This window comes from Acanthisitta chloris, unplaced genomic scaffold (genome assembly GCF_000695815.1).
Source record: "Acanthisitta chloris isolate BGI_N310 unplaced genomic scaffold, ASM69581v1 scaffold13784, whole genome shotgun sequence".
Lineage (NCBI taxonomy): Eukaryota > Metazoa > Chordata > Aves > Passeriformes > Acanthisittidae > Acanthisitta > Acanthisitta chloris.
In genome coordinates, this window is record NW_008667698.1 from 71,202 (window position 1) to 88,973 (window position 17,772).

Consider the following 17,772-nt stretch of genomic DNA (forward strand, 5'->3'; position numbering starts at 1 on the left):
GAAAAAACAGCAACAAAAGCCCCAAAATGCTGCATTGCAACTCTCTTCTCACAAAAGATAATGATGTTGCAATAATTTCCCTGCCATGACAAGCAACCATACAAGTGGCCAGAGCAGCATTTCAAAGATGACAGTTACAGGCCTGGATTTTCCAAGTTCTAAACAAACATTAACCCATTCTTCTCAAAAACAACCCTGACACAAAGTATTGATCATTCATGCAAAAGAACCAGCAATCCCAAAAGTAGCATATAAACCAAAACAGAAACACTAACGCCCAAAAACTTTACTGTAACTACCAATAAAATGAAACTCATAACAAAAAGAGTAAACGTAAGGATTATCTTCAGAACGGAACATAACTAAAACCCAATTATTTAACATATTCAGTTAAACTAGTGCAAACCTTGGTGAAATAGAAAAAAAACCCCAAACTCTAAGCAAATAATAGGCATATAGTGTTCAGATCAGAACACAGTGAAGAGGTAACTGACTGACACACAAAGCCACCACCACCTCTCCCCCAAAAAAAAACCCAAACCAAAAGTCCCACCACAAAACCAACCAAAAAAGCAGAGTAAAATGTGCAATACAACCTTAACAGGAACTTACTTTGTTAGTTGCCCCTTATTTTTGTTGTTGTCAACACCGTTGTATGTAACAGCTGCCAGTTTTCTGCTTCTGTAGTTCTCATAATGTACATTGTTAGTGACATCCTTCAGGTCCTGCATATGAGTTCTGTCAATAAATGTAATTTATCAGCTTAGTGCACAAATACAAGATACTATCTGAAAAATCACTCCATGTTCATTTGGCAGACTGACTTAATTAAATTACATTACTCCATTAATGGCCCATTCCTCACAATGTTGACATTCCACCACTTAAATTGGAGCTGTCAGGACAGCAAAGTCACAGAAATACTAAATTATTTTGCACCAAACTCTCTAATGCTTGCAGTATTCCAAGCACTAGCTTACAGGACCAGTTTTGGAAAATTTGAATGCTGTGGAGAAACTCGCAAATGTTTGATAAAAAAACCCCAAAACCAAAAAGAACTATGATTACTACTGTAGTAGGCAAGAAAAAGCATGTCAGGCAAGAAACAATAAGCTAAAACTTCCTAGTTTTCTATCTTTTAAGTCCACAAAAGCTAAATGTAAAGTGCGAGACTAAGATACAAGCATTACCTTCCTTTCATAATTTTCCACTGCCAGCCTGTTGAAAAGCAAAGCTTAATAATCAAACTAACAGTTGTTACAGCACATGTCGCCTGTCACTGCTGGGAGTACAGGACTCAGCACCCAACACAGCAAAGCACAGGCAATCTTGCTTTAGAGAACTCAGCACGGAAAATTTTTTATAAAATGCCTACAACTAAGTACACATCAGCACTGAGAGACAACTCAGGTCCCAGTGGTTTACCAGAATTTTCAAGAACAAGTAATCACAAAGTAAAGAGAATCATTAAAAAAATACCAGTACCAACATCACTGCTTGTTTAATACATGGTTAAACAAGATACCATGAAGTATAAGGTAGTTTACAATTAAAAATATGGGAATTAATATAAACTCATTAGCTCAAATCCTTTTTTTCACAAATGTATGACTTCTCAATTTCTCAGGCATAGTAGAAAACTTCATGTTACCTGTATGTTATTTACCTTATCAACATGTTCCTCAGAATTGTGAAGTCACAGTGTTCACCATTTTCAACTGCAAAAAGAAGGAAACTTTTGTTGAGATGCCAACCAAAACACGTGCCTTACACAGAGGTAAGAAGATGTCATCCATCTACATTCACACCAACAACAGATTACTTCCAGCTTTTCCCTACTCAAACAATGTGTGTCTTACTAGCAGAGTTCTTACACTCCCCTAAGCCATACTGGCAAACTGCACTCTGAGTCAGTACAGCAGAATGAACTACCACAACAGAAACACAGTTTTGCCAGTTTAACTAACTGATCCTTTGGAGGCTCTGTCAGAACAGCTGTGTAAGGATCAGGCATGTAATGACGACTTCAGTCTAGATCCAGCTATATCCAACACCTTTAAAAGACAGACTTAAGTTAATGTATTTCTCCTTACCTCACTAACAAGTAGCAGAAGACTTCATTTTCATTTTAATGTGGATTTAGTTCGTGACTAACTAAGCAAAGGAAGGTTGTATGCACCTACCTACGGATCAAGAGAGAACTGGCAGCTGCCATTAGATGCCACCTATTCCACTGTGCCTATCATCCCATTAATGTAGAAGAGGTTGATGCTAAGTAGCATTTCCCTGACAGATAATGAAATGACACTGGAGAAAGAGGCACACCGCAGAAGTCCCTAGCTCGCAGACAGAGAAGGCAACACACAAAGCTCTTAGTGCACAGAGAAGAAAGGCACAAGGCATGTTCCAATTTGCCCCTGAAGTAAAGATGGACATTTTCATAGCAAGGAGGGAAAAAACCAGGATGAAGGCCAAGTAAGTTCAGTGAATCCTACGGAAAAATGCAGAACAGCCTCTTCGCGTGTTCATCTTGTATCTGCACTCCTGCATTATTTTATTCCATGGTTTTACACAGACTGGTAAGTTCCACCCAGATAGTACATGAAGTCATACTCCCAAAAAAGCATCATCTCTGTCCTTAGCTGACAAGCTGAAAGCCACTTGAAGAGGTTCCTTTTAGTTAGGCTAGCTCTTCCCTTCCAAAAAAAAAAAATAAATCACACAATCGCGAACATGAAACCTTCAAGAAATTTGTTTTAAAATAAAGAAAAGCAGCACTATTTTGTACATCTCCAAATGCCAATGCAAGAGCCTTAAATAAAGCTTGATCCTCTCTGGTGCAGCTGGTTTTTACTTTCTGCCAAACCTCATTTCCTGCCAGACATGCACTTCAAAGTGTTACAGCATTCCTCTTTCAAGTATTGGTCCTACACTGCTTGTTGGTTGGGGTTTTTTGTCTATTTTACACTGCATCAAATTTATAGTCCATTGCCCTTGGAAGGCAGAAATAGTGAGGAAAAAGTATTCTCTTTATTTAATACATGCACACCACAAGGAAAATATTCAATGATCATGGAAAACCAATTTAACAGTAATTGTTTCACTACAGACCATGGTGCAAACCATACCATGTACTATTTGAAATATGTGAATGGCATTAATGCACAGACAGTGGCTGCCAGAAGAATATGCAGTTATCTTCAAGTATCTATAGCAGGAGAAAGTAAGTTTTAAATAAATTAAACAAAAAAAAAGTATTCCATTCATTACCATGTACCTTTCCGTTGCTACACCCCAGCAATTAAGACTCAGATGTTTTGGGAAAAAAATAAATTCTTCCAGAAACTTTGAACTGAATTTATGCTAAACAAGCTGATCAAATTAGTATTTATAAAGCGAATACTCCAGAAAGAATAATTTAAGAAACACATAAGTTTTGTATGAGGAAAATTAAACTAAGAAAGCTAGAAAACAGTTGTAATCTAGGTCTCATCATTACCTGCAGTAAGTTATTATAGGTCTTACAATTCCTCACTGAGGCTTCAATAGAAATCTGCTTGCAAAGTTACATGTTGCTGAAACCTTTACCTTGTTCCAATAGTTAGAATAACAAAATGGTATAATGCAGTAAATTTCCAGACCTAAGAACATTCAAATTAAGCATTTCAAACATTTCAACTACAGACTCATGGCTAGTAAGTTTTAAATGGATTTTAAAAAAAAAAAAAAAAATCACAAGAAAGCCTTACCTTCTGCAACACCCCATGGGTACTGCCTTCCTCTAACTCTCTTGCCATTGACTTCAATGATCGTATTACTACCTACCACAGCAAGAGGTAAACGGTCCTACAAGATAAAGTATGACTTTTAAAATCAGAATTCTTGTTGCCAAAAGATACTGAAGACATGCCCATGTATAAACTTGATGTGCTACAACACTGCAATGGAGCTAACCCAAAGTGCAAGAACAGTAATGTTTACTGACCTCTGCCTAGTTTAATGACTTATATATACACACACCCCTTTGAAATTCCTTACACTGCTGCATTCTGTAAATCTAGTTAAGAAACAGACATTACTGTTACTTAGTAAGCTAAGCAACAGGCAAACTATTTCCTATTTACTCAACTGCACAGTTAATTATTTACCAATTCATATTCCCACTGCCTACAAAGACTGTTACTTTGACTGGATCTTGTACCCAGTTTTCAAATGTTTGGCAAAGAACTACTTCAAGTTCTTGTTTTCAGCTGAACCAAGAATGCCTCCAGTGTAACAAGCAACAAAGGAGCCAAGAGCAGCTTCAAGTGGCTGAAAGGAACAGAATACAAAGCTAAGTATTTTGGACATTAGTCTTCGCTTTTATTCTGCTCTTCTCTTCTAGGCTTAGTCCCAGAATACCTTCAATTTGTGCTATTTATGTTTATCTATCCTAGGTGATTCCCACGGTAACAAAAAAAATTAAAAGCTCTTACAGGCTGTTAAAGCTACTGAACAAACAGAAGCAAGGCTCAAGAAACACACACAACACGGACTCCAACATAAAAGAGCAAACCAAAAACATGAGTAAACTAAGAAAAAGCCTTTCAACAGCCTGACAGTCCTTTTGATTTTCTTCAGTCATCCATCTCCATTAAAGTTTTGGTATATCAATCAGCCAGACAGCTATTAGCTGTAATGCACACACTCTGTGCCACTGCACACCTCTGTATGAAGGACAACCCTTGCCTCCTTCAGAGCTCAGAACCAAAAAAATGTGGTAGGTTGTGGTAGGTAGATAAAAGTCAAATAGGGCTGAAATAAAAGAAGGGATCTTTAAGAGTTCATTAAATAAACACATGATCTAGTGCTTTAATTCTCAATTTTAACCACTAAAGGACACAGACAGATGACTTCATAGCGTGGTGTACTGCCTGTTGAGAAACAGCAACTCTTAGGACAGATTTGCATCTGATTTCTATCTTTGAAACATTTTGGTGGGCTCTTCATTGACAGAATGCCTTTCACACTCAACCTCCCTTCTCCCCCCACAAACAGAGCTTTCAAAAGAAAATTAACTTACCTTTATCTTTTTAACAATCTTATTTTCTTCTTCATCATCTGTTTCTGGAAATTCATATATTTTAATTTTGTGTTCTTGGATTTCTTTCATTATCTAAAAACAAAAGTGTTGTTTGAGGAATTCAGACTTTGTAACTGGATTATTTCCTGCAGCAATACAATTGTCCCTCCTTTTGTTTGATATGCAGGGTCCTTACCTATTAAGGTGACTAAGTTACATTACAACTTTCACATGTTTAACACCATCAGACGACTCCTAAGGAATATTAATATGACCATTTATCCTTAGGAGAAGAGCCAGAGCCTCACAGCTAATGGTATTATCTACCAATACATGACAGCAAAAATTAATACAAGTTTTCTACAATGGGACAAACTAGAGATTTACCCTAATGGGAATTGTAATTCCATATGCAAAACCTAATACAACACAACTTAAATTCTCAGGTGAGTCTTGCAATTGAGTACCTTAAAAAACCCAAAACATTTTAGTAGATAACTGCAGGCACACTTCATTCCTTAGAGTTCCCAAAATAGCTATTGCTGTCACTCCTATTCTTTTCTGTTTCTAGCACACCTGAGCATCAGTTGCTTGAAGCAGGATCACCTGCCTACTTTAATACAGCCTGTGACTGATGGACCAGTCTAGCAGTCAGTTCTGTTGAAAACCATTTGCAAGCACTAATGAAAATTTAAGAATAACTGACAGAGACATCAAAAAAGAGACTACTGATTTGGTGCCTGATTTGTCTGAAGGGTATTTTTAAAAACAAGCTGATTAGTTTTCCAGAATTTTAGACCGGAAAAATATCAGACTATTTAGCTGACAGCTGCACTGCAGAGCCCTGGGGAATATTTCTGGTTCATGAGTTTGCAGTCCTATAAGAACATAAGTTTCCAATTCATGCAAGGACTTATTTTCAAAGTTTGATTTGAAAAAGTCTCCCCTATTAACATCAACTCGTTGATAAAGCTGCTAATAATTTTAGAGATATTTTGTGTTCTACTATTTTTTTCCTTTCGTTTTGCCCGCTAATTTTTATGCTTAAATCAAGAGTTTTGCACACAACACCTCTTCATGCCATCTTCTTTTCTGAACTTCTTCTAAAGAGGACTGGACACAGTTCAATAAAATGAACTTCAAGTCTTCCTTGTCCTGTTCTGGGTCTTCCTTATCCTCTTCATACAATACTACAAAGCCTAAATGTTCTACTCTGATCATGCAGCTTTAAATAAAAGCATAAAGCACTTGTAGACATTAATACCAAATACATTCTACAAATACAAAGGCATTATATCAGTTGTATCAATTTTAGAATTATCTCATCATCTTAAAAAGCATCACTACAGGCCAAGACTGAACAACAGGTATACTGATTCCCATCTAATACCTGAGGTATCTCTAATAAATACAGTGCATCAACACAGAATTGAATACCACAATGCAATCAATAATACTGAGATCCTGTCAAATACCTTGGGGTTTTTTTAACACACAACTTCTGTTAGGCACCTAAATCTTGAAAGCTCCTTTCCTCCCTTACTGATTTTTATCTCAGGAGTGAATTATTTCACTTGCCAAGAAACATACTACACTTGAAACCTCTTCCCCTGAGGATAGAAAAAAGATTATTTCACACAGAATTATAATTAAATCTAGAGATATAAATTACTTAGCTTTGCTGTCTCAGGTTGTTGCTTCGGGGTTCAAACTTTGCATGTAAGTTAAATCTCACCATTTCCACAGGGATCAACTTAATAAATTATCCTGTGCTGTAAACAGTAATTTTTCAACTCACCTGTTTTTTAAACTGTTGGCATTCCTCAGGTGTAAGTGTGTCTGCTTTGGCAATAAGTGGAATGATATTCACTTTTTCATGCAGGCGCTTCATAAACTCTATATCCAAAGGCTTAAGTCTGAAAGACAGCATTAGAGTTTGGCAATTGCTATTAATTAAACAAGAATGTACAAACGGTGACATTTGTCCTGACACCTACTCTTAAGACACTGATTAACGAGTGATAGATCACTGAAGAAAAATCAGAAGTTTACCTGCAACTACTACAGGAAAGTCCCTAAATTCTATAGCCCCAGAGGAATAAGACATTTGTTAATATTACTTGTAGTCATGAGACTTCTGCTAGCTGAAATGACACTCATTTAAGCAAGTGATAAGAACTCTCCCATGAAGTAGTAAAGTTTGTGTCATGAGCCCGAAGATAATCACCCTGGAAGCCTGACTGATAAGAGTTTACAGCTGTGAATTGTGCTGTGTTCACATTAGCAGTTTCAGTCTCTGAAAGTCATGTTTATTTGTATGTGGCTTCTTGAGAGTGGGCTGGGAGATTCTTTTTTTAGACTCTGTAATGCCGAAGACAGTAACCTCTGTTGCCTGTGTGCAAATGAAGCAGAAATATCTCATCTCTAAATTGCCATGTAAAACAAAAAGACAAATATGAAAGTGGATGACAATGACAAAAACTAAAACACCCACCATATGGATATTGGGTGGGTGATAGTATATTCACCATCACCAATGTGGCTCAAGTTGTCAGTATTTCTAGCTTGCTGAAGTAATGCCACAGAGGTTCTGATGCATTAATACTTCAGAATTATAGCAAGTTTAGTCAGGCTTAAAGGATTTAACACGAGTATTTCTCATATAAATGAAATTAGTATTAGGAACACTTAAAACAGATTTATTTGGTACCCAAATTTAGCTGCTTCTCCAAACCATATACAAGACAATGAAGAAAATGTTAAATAACACATACTTCAACTTCTTCTACCTGCCACGGAATTCTGCAAGTTCTCAACAAGTTTCCATTAAATAACTAACATTAATGCATGTCTAGATTACGAGCACTTTTCTGGTTATTCTTTCATCTTAAGATGATTTCCTTCTATTTGCTTCAAAAACCTTCCTAAGGCAGCAACACCATGTTGAAGTGCAGCTGTCAAAAGCAGAATTGTTCAAAACAACAGTGCTCACCTCAAGGACTTGAATTTACAGTGGAGACTGAAGCAGGAAGGCTTTACATACAGACCCCAGAATTGCAGAAAGATCCTGCAATTCATTATTCACTTTTGAAGGCTTCTCCTACCCCTTCCACCCTCTCTCCCTACACCCACAAAAACTAACCATTCAGTTCAGATGTTTACAGGGATATCAGCTGAAAACAGTGGAATGCATTAAATAGAAGGACTTAAACTGCCTTTTAAAAAAACTACTATATTCTAACAAGCTGGTTATTACAAACGCATTAAGTCATAAGGACAAGCAGAACTAAGTTCATCTGCAAATGCTTTAACTCAACGAAAATACAATCATGCATTAAGAGCGAAGAGAACACTACTTGACAGGGTACATGTACTGCTGTCTGCACAGGAAACGGAAATGAGGACTGTATCACCACAAAAACCAGGTAGGAAGTGAGCCAGAGAGGGCAGCATCTTAAAAGAGGAAATGAATGCTACCAGCAGCATGAACTTTCTCTATTAATTCCCTTACTCAAATGACAATTCTGAGCATTTAGTCCAGTAGTTGAAAAACACTATGGAAATCTAGCTCACCTTTACACCTTTTTCCCCCAAAAGTAACATGAAATACCTGAACAAGGAACATACTCCTACAGCTTTTAGTCTCACAAATGTAGTGAGCAGAACTTTATTTACCAGAAACATTACCTTTCTTTTTCCTTATGAACCATGTGTACCTTCTGCTGGTTTAGAAAGTTCTAACAGATAAAGAGGGGGGTGAAGAGAAGACATGTTTTTTGAAGAACCTTAAAGCTAGCTCAAAAAAGATGGACTAATACAAGGAATGGATCATTCTTCCTTTGTTTAAATTACACTTTGATTTTGCACTCTAGCAAAACAATACACCAAGGATTTAAGTGTCTGCATTTAAAATGGACATGCATGTTGAGCAAAACTATGATTACAAATGTGCATGTTGAACAACAAAACGTTTAATAAAGGCAAGTCTACACATCAAACAACTGTGCCCTCCAAAATTTATTTCCAAATTCGGAAGTCTCTGTCCAGTTCAAAATTATGAGACCCATTCGAATGCTAGCTAGAGAAGCTAAGTGTAATAGTTAGCATTTTTTAATGCCTGAGGAGTATTCCTTTAAATTCTATCATCACTTCCTTCAACAAGTTTTACTATTTTTGATCTATACAATATAGTAGACTATGTACCTTTGACTCCTTCTGGTTTTGAAGGTATAACTTAAGAGTCCCTGACAAATTTAATCTGCAATAATACCATAAATAAAATACTAAGCAAGCAATTTCAGATACAGTCAAACTGTATCTAGCACAGCCTGGCAATGCAGTTCTCCCTCTCTACCACTAGATAGAAGTCTGATCTAGTTATAAACTAAGCAGGGGTGGAAGATCACATAGTAATTGAAGAGCATCTAGAATGCCTACACTAGAATCATCACTAGACAAAATCTGACAGGCCAGGTGAATTAAAGCATGCTTATAAGGATGCATGAAGCTTCCCATCTTCAATTTATCATTAAAGTCAAAGGAAGGGAAGAAGAATGCAAAGGAAAAATCCTGTTGCTTGAAGTGTGAACCACTTTCTCTTTTTAATGTGATCACAAACAGACCTGGTGCTTGTGACGCCTGTATATTTTTAATTGTGAGAATTCTGTTTTTCTTGTTATGCAATTAATGTGCAATCATGTTTCTCTGTGTTCTAACTTATTACTTGTTTGGCTTGCTGATACTTGACAAGCCAAAGTAAGCTCATCTTTGAAATCAGGCATGGCCTGCAGGCCACTTAGAAAATCCTATCCGGAACTTTACATAACCAAGAATGGCAGGTTAAGATATTTATCTGATATAAGAGACAGAGAAAGAAAACATAAAATATACTAATACAAACCCATGTCCTGAAGGAGCAATGAAGTATAAACAACACTGCACTCTGTTATCTGGCATCTGGCGCCTGTTCACTCGAGATTCTGCATTCAGGTAGTCCTCAAATTTACTGTCAATGTAGTCGATAACTGGCTGCCAGCTGCAAAGGTTACATGGATAAAAACCTGTAAGTTGCATTATTTACATTAAAAAACCCTGCCTTTCTTAAGAAATAGATGTCCACAACTTCCCCATTTTTCTTTTTGGTTTTGCTTTGTTTTTCTAAAATTAAGATACTTCAACACTGCACTTTAAGAGACCAGCTCCTCAACTTACTTAACTTGAGTTACACAGCCCTGAAGATACAATGTGTGAGTTCACTGGAAAACCCTTTCAAACACAATCATCTTCATTGTAAAAGCATTAAAGAGAATACTTAACAGTAGCCAAAGGAATATGCCTCACTGCTCACATCTTGTGACAGCACACAAGTCGGTTCTGCACACTGCATGTGTGGATAAAGAGCCAAATGCATCAATCAATTTAAAGGGGAAAGCTGACAGCATTTCAATCAAGTTATAAAGGTACTTGGAATTACAGTAGTTAAAAGTTTTCACCTAACTGAAAAGCTTAAGTGTTATTATGGTAACTCATTTTGAAGCATGCGTTTAAAAATGTGCCAACAGGTATTGTATCTCTCACACACACAAAACACAATCCAGAACTGTCGTGCGAGAACATACAAAGAATGTCTTACCAATTACTATTATCCACAGCATCTCCAAATCCTGGTGTGTCAACTATTGTAAGTAGCAACTGAACACCACCCTCTTTGATTAAAACTTTTGACTGCTCAACCTGTAAAATGAATAAGGTAAGATTAATTTTTTAGCAATTTACCCACTCATCTCAAACACTGGGAAAAGCATTCAATGAATAAGAAGTCTGACAGAATTGCTGACTTTTCTGAAGCACAGGGATATTGAATGTTTTAATTCCAATAATTTTATTAAAATATAATTTAAAATTAATTAGTTTTTAAAGAAAAAGGTCATTATTTAAAAAAAGGCAGTGATAAAAGAACCCCTCTAAATAATATAGGATATCTTAATGTTTTAATTCCTGATGAAGCAGGAAAAACCTTAACCAGGCATTATACTTGAGGAAACTGCCAAGTTTGGTCACTTCAAAGAAAATTACACTTTTCAAAACTAATCCTCCCTCCAAGCACCTTGGACATCACCTTTCTAATCCTGTTAATGTATTTTTAAGAATAAATTTATTCTTCAGCAAACAATGCTAGGGAAAGGAATCACACGAAGTGATGGTTTCCTGTAACAAACAGACTGATATTGGAAAGTGATACATCTAGCTGCAATCCCCTGAGCTAGACCTCATGTGGCTGTAGTGGATTGGGCTCCTGTTAGCTCAGGTCACTGATGGAAACCTGGCTCGGAACACAAACTGCATCAGCACAAGGCATGATGCAAGATCTGGGTGTGGGAATTTGTGCCTCCAGTTGTGACCACCCATCTGCAGCACAGCCCAGGCAGCAAGCATGTCATTAAACAGATTAAACATGTCATGACAGAGAAAATCTAGGATGAACAGCAAACAGACTGCTACCCTCTTCTTCCTACTAATATCTCAGTAATTATTGATAATGCCAATGTCAGGTGTATTTGCCTGAGAAAGTGCACAGCAGTAAGAAATGACAAACTCATGTTAACATATTGGCTCCTTCCAATCACTCAAACGTTTAATCATCATTTTTCCATGGTATTAACCCAATTTCTATAAAATCACTAGTGACATGGTCTTCTAGATATGGATTCAAGAAATCAACTGTGTGAGCCATTCACCCAGAGCCATGCACGAGTTGGCAGATACTAGCACCACCTCAGTGCTCACTGCTTAACATTTCTTATGCATCCTGAACCCTAACTGGGGAGAGAAAAGAAAGTTCTATTTAAATGGGTGAACATCTGCAGGAACATTCAGTACGGAACTTTCAAAGAGAGTGGAAGCTTGGATAATAAACCCTGTCTGGATGGTCTCTTCATCAGTTCAAGACTTGTGAGAGATCATATCAATGCTGCTTAAAGCTCTTGCACATCCCTGGTTGTTATAAAAGTGAAACAGACTCACAGCCACACCTCAATATCGCTGCACACACTTTGCAATCACTGCTTATGTGATGCAACGTAAATCCACAAGATAAATTAACGCCCTGCAGAAAGTCAAACTAAATCCCTCTTGCACCAGTAATACACTGATTCTAACTCAGAAGAAAACAGATAGAAACAGCAAACGGTAACTAAATGCAAAGAAAGCTTCATATTTAACCTCTGAGGATGGCATTTTTATCTACTCATCAGTAGGGATCCTATCCAAGTCAAATCAAACCCTTTCACTGCTATGTCTCAAAACTTAACTACTGTGGCCGCCTACATCATGAGCTGGTTCCTCACATAACAAAGGTATAAAAAAAAAAATAAACCACTAAGTCAACCTCCTGAAACACGAGTCCCCAGTACTGGGCTACCAGGACGCTACCAGAAGAATCCAGGTTGAGCTGGACTTCAAGGCCACCCAATTTTCATTGTTAGTTGAGCAGGCCTTACTGACAGGTTACAAAGGTGTAAAGAAACAGAAATTAAAGAAAAACTACAACTAAGCAAACCAAATAACCCATACACACACCAGCCTAAGACACCACCAAGTTCTCTTTCACAACACTTATCCTTCCAGAAGTGTCCAGTTCAAGCATGAGAACCTAGGATGCACATGCAGTGCTTTAGAAACTTACATTTTGATTGTGGTGAATGTATTTCCCCCCCAAGAGTTCTACAGAGAAATTTTATTGTACACAATTGATGCCAGAACTCAAGACAGTAATCTGCAGCCACATGGTCAACTCAGCCAGAAGTTTACTACTCACAGGAGATTAACTTCTGACTCTTTGCATTCTTTTTGCTATCTTGCATATACTAACCACATAGGCCTCCTATTACCAAGCACTCTGCAAGTATAAGAAACCCACAACACTTGCAAAATACCAGAGATGATAATGTTAAGATATACTCTTGCCAAGTGCTACAAGGTATTAGCTTTATTCTCCAGCACAAAAATTCCCGGCAAGAGCCATTAAATTATTATGCACTCATGGTGGAATGCTTTTACAAAAGAAGCAATTAATAAAACATTATCTTGAACATATGTTTATAACAAAGGAAAAGGAAGGTCAAGAGATCCTCAGAAATGCCATGCCAAACATTTTCCCTGATTCTGTAAGCTTGTAAAATATAAGTGTGACTGAATTGGTCAAGTCGCCTTCTGATGAATGACCTGCAGTAACTGAACCTCTGCAGACAGTGTGAATAGCTTACTGGGTGGTGAGGAATTAATTTTTTTCTTACTTTACATAAATTTATGTAGGTATCTTGCTATCAGAGCAGGGTTCAAAAACCTGAACTGAACAAGAAACATTAGCTGATCAAATTAAATATCCTATGCTCATACTGTGGACAATCAGACCACACCCACATGCTGCAAGCAGTAGAAACAATTGGTGAGAGACAGTACATGAAGAACTTGCCATAAAGCCTCTGCAAAGTTGCCTTTTTCTAACCTAAATGGATGTGCCCATACATGGTCAAAGACACTGAAAGCAGCAACAGCTGGAAAAGATCCAGAAAATCACTATAAACTAGTGTCATTCACGTTTAGCATCCAACTGCATCCTATCATCTGATTTACAAGTATTCTCAAGGGATTCATGGAAAAACATTAGTTCAAGTCCTGGAATTTAAAACTTTTAAAGAAAAGCCTCCTCTACAAAGACATTTTCCCATGCACTCCAGTGAAGTGGGTCACACGGGTCTCCTTGGCAGTTATTACACAGTGTTCATGACTTGCTGCTTGTTACAGCTCAACTGCTTTTTATTGGATTACACATGCTTTTATCATACCCCATTTAAGACAATCAAACAGTGACCAGCAAAAACGTATTTCATACCCCTCATTTCTGAATAAGTTTCCTTTGAATTTATCTGACATTAAATCACTTACTATTAACTGTTTTTCTGTGTTTTCCATGAAGAAAAGGACCTGCCTCAAACCCAACTACAAACTGCAATGGCTTTCAAGCATAAACCACAGTTCATATTTATGCAAAAGCCTCCTACACAATTCCTGATCAATTAGTTATTCCCACCATGTAAGAGCAAAACAAGTTATTATTACAACCACGATTTGAGGATGCTCTGGTGGTCTGTCTCATCTCTACCCTACAAAACCCTTTCAATCCTCAACTTGAAAAGGTTTACACTGGCAAAGAGTACAAATGCAATAGATCCAAACAGCAGCTCCCACTGTTAATTTTTTTGCCTTAGTATTTGACTGGAAACATCTCCACAGCATACACCTGGTTGCTAGACCACACAATTTTCCAGGCTTTAGGAGGAAACAATTTTATCCTCACACACTGACGCTGAAAAAAGTTTCAGTTTCCTTCTTAAAATGCTCACAATGATTTTTCATTCATCCCAAGTAACTGAAAGCAAAGCAATGTTGCACTGCAAATATACCAATAAAAATACTTACTAAAGTAAGCAGTGGTTTCTAAAGGCGAAGATGGGTTTTAAATCTATTTCATTCCAATCATATTATTTCCTAAGCCATGTTAGACCCCAATTCACTACTGAAAACAGTTTTGGCTAGCTCTTGGCCACCCTCAGGCTTTAGCCCACACAGTGGAAGTAGGAAAAAATGAAATGGCTTTTCAGCCTGGGCTCTGTTCAAGCCCTTTTTTTTTCCCCTTCCAGGTTTACATGGAGGAAAACCAAAAAAATTTAAAAAGAAAATTTCAGTAAGGGAAGCTTCCTGAAAAGCATGGTTTGTTTTTTTTCTTCAACCAGTAAATTAATAAAAATCAAACCACCTCTGAAGGTCAGGATGAACAGATCTTCTAATCTTGCCCCCTAACAGATGACAGTGCTTAACTCTAATTCCAGAAACTCTACTCACAGAATTTTATTTTTCTTACACTGATGCACCTTTAACTAGGGTGGGAATGAGTTATCTTTGAAAGATGTCATGGTTTGTGGTTTGGTTTTTTTTTGTTAGTTTGTGTACAAATTCTTCCAAATATTTTCCCAATTAAAAAAAAAATAAAATCTTCCAATGACAGGGAATCCATCCACTTATTTAAACTCAAAGTAACCTGAACTGGTTTACCTTCTGCTAAACCAACATGTAATCATCAGGAATGAAATCTCTTCCAATAAAAAGTCACCCTTCTACTTAGTTTTCCAAGTCATTGATTATTTCACTAATATTTTATTTAGTATACCATACCTATTATTATTTAGTATAGTATATTATTAAGTATATTATACCAGAGCACAACTATTTGCACACTTCTTCCGTTACACTTTAACATCTCTTTGAAATAGGCACAAATTCCATCCTTCTAATTCAAATAATGGTCTAATGCCCCTTGCTAACAATCTTTTAAGTCCATTTTGTCAGAATCACTATGGTTTTACATTAAACTGATAAAATAAGCTAATAGACACGATCAAAGCTTAGAAAGTATTAATATATTGTTAAATGAACTCAAGTTTTTCAAAAGATTTCCTCCAAATTAAACAAGTGCAATGAATGCATTTTGTATTACTATTCAAGCTTTGATGTTGAGACAACTGACCAGCAATGTCACTTAAACTTCTTAGTATGAGCATAACTAACTTTTTCCTGGTACTGTGGTAATTATTCTGTGTTCCGAGACTTATAGTCTTATGAAAAACCCCAAAGGAAAAAAAACCAAACACCAGAAGTCCCACAAAACAGTAAAGGTCAGTGGATCACAGCAGTGGAGCAGTTATTTGATTCCATTTAATAAAAAAAGCACTCAATTTTACAGCTTTTGTTTAGCACCTTGTATACACTCCTAACTCATCACAGAGCTCAGTCACTTCATGACAACTCTGTAACTGCCCAGTCACTTCAGCCACAGCTTATGTGGTCTGAGACTGTCATTTCACAGCTGGAAGAACTCTCCTGGACATTTGCAGCAATGGTGAGCACCCTCATCCTCACCTGTACAAAGTTAGATTATCACAAGGTACCTTCACCAAAATCTTAAGTGCTCATCAAGAGAGATGAGCAGAGCTCATGCATCCCTTTTCAGCTGCTCAGCTGTGGAGGCAGGAAATACCTCACTGAAATGTAATGATTTCCCAAACTACTCATAACATTATTTCTTAGTATTAGGTAATTGTTATTTTTAACCATCTTTTTATACTACAAAAAGCATGTTCCTTTTCTTGAGAGAAAATGTGATTGATCAGTAGCAAGTTATTACACCAAACAAATGGATCAACTTCAGTTTTCCAGTCTATTTCAGTTATACCAAGAACATCATCTTTGACTATGTAAATCTAGTGTTTAAAGTCAACCAGGTTCATCCCAGTCCCTGATAAGTTTCAGAATAACAATTTATAACAAGTGAACAAGCTACCACCAATACAGCCTGGAGAAGACTTGTGGATACTTCTATACCCCAGGTCCATACACCGCTTTCAAAACCTTTATTATACAGGTCTCTAAAAGGCTGCCTGAAACAGTCAGGGGCTTTAGTGCACATCTGTGTATTTCTACAGATACAGTCACTGATAATGGAAAACTACATTTTCAAACAGGACTGAACCTGTATGAGTTTCCTAATGTACAGGCAGCACACAAAGCACTTTGGGGCTCCCACATTTCAACAGGCTACACATCCCAGAACATGGAAATTTTGTACAGCTAAGATAAACTGAAAGACACACTGAGTAAGTGTTTCACATCATGGCTGAACATATTTGAAATGTAGGTGCTTATGTGACTGCATCACCTTACATGACTAAATTGCAAGTTAAACTGTTCAAATTGTAGCTTTATTTCCCCCAGACATACCTGTACAGTCTTTTTAATTCTGTGTGAAGGACCTGGATACTCTGGGGAATACAACTCTGTTAAGAATAATGAGTTGATTAATGTTGATTTTCCCAGTCCAGATTCACCTAGAAGAAAACAGGACAGTTTCAGTAAAACCAGAGTATCACATCAAGTATAAACATTTCAAACACTCTTGAAACACAGTACCTGAAAACATTCACCACACTCTAAGGCTCTGAGAATATATCATCTTTCCCAATTTCAAGGAAAATCCTTCAAATCCAACTGTCACTGCTGGATTCTATAGACATTTTTTCTGATCACATTACGTACTGAATGCATTTAGCACTTCTCTGTTGCTTCCATTAGAACACAAAGATATTACAATAAAAACTATGAAGAAGCTATCTTCCTGGTATGGTTTCTTATCATAATGCCAGAGCAGATTAAGTTATCTCTTTATTTCAAATATTATTGTCAGGGAGGGAAAAAAAAAGGGGTGGTGGGAGTGGAGGAAAAGACTGAGATTGGTTTGGTCTAACTACTAAAGCCACAAGGGTTAAAATTAAGTTTCAAACCATGTAGTTTGCCCAGGAATTCTGTTGTTCTTGGGGCAGGGGGACTGGATTTTGTTTGGGTTTTTTAGTAACTTTTCATGAGCAACAATATATCAGCCTCTGTAAAGAATATGGAGACACTACTGCCATAACAATCCAAGCAAATACAGTTACAATTCCAACAGCAAAGATTAGCCCCCACTTACAGCTCTCCAGAGATGAGAAGAATTTCAGATAAACTTACTATAGTATTTTAAAAGACAAGCCTTTTGTTTATGTTTTCTATTGTAAAGAAACTACCTCAACACAACAGTTTAAACAGTATATTAAAAAATG

General features: G+C 37.0%; 1 protein-coding gene across 1 annotated transcript in view; it reads right to left on the minus strand.

Moving 5' to 3' along the window:
* SEPT7 (septin 7) overlaps nucleotides 1-17,772 on the minus strand; it is a 63,863-nt gene that overhangs the window by 10,856 nt on the left and 35,235 nt on the right. The window contains exons 3-10 of the mRNA XM_009072607.1: nucleotides 16,898-17,004; nucleotides 10,695-10,795; nucleotides 9,963-10,097; nucleotides 6,861-6,978; nucleotides 5,063-5,155; nucleotides 3,750-3,846; nucleotides 1,667-1,718; nucleotides 613-738 (exon numbers count right to left, since the gene is read on the minus strand). Of these exons, the coding sequence (XP_009070855.1) occupies nucleotides 613-738; nucleotides 1,667-1,718; nucleotides 3,750-3,846; nucleotides 5,063-5,155; nucleotides 6,861-6,978; nucleotides 9,963-10,097; nucleotides 10,695-10,795; nucleotides 16,898-17,004 (829 nt within the window). The remainder of the gene's footprint in view (nucleotides 1-612; nucleotides 739-1,666; nucleotides 1,719-3,749; nucleotides 3,847-5,062; nucleotides 5,156-6,860; nucleotides 6,979-9,962; nucleotides 10,098-10,694; nucleotides 10,796-16,897; nucleotides 17,005-17,772) is intronic.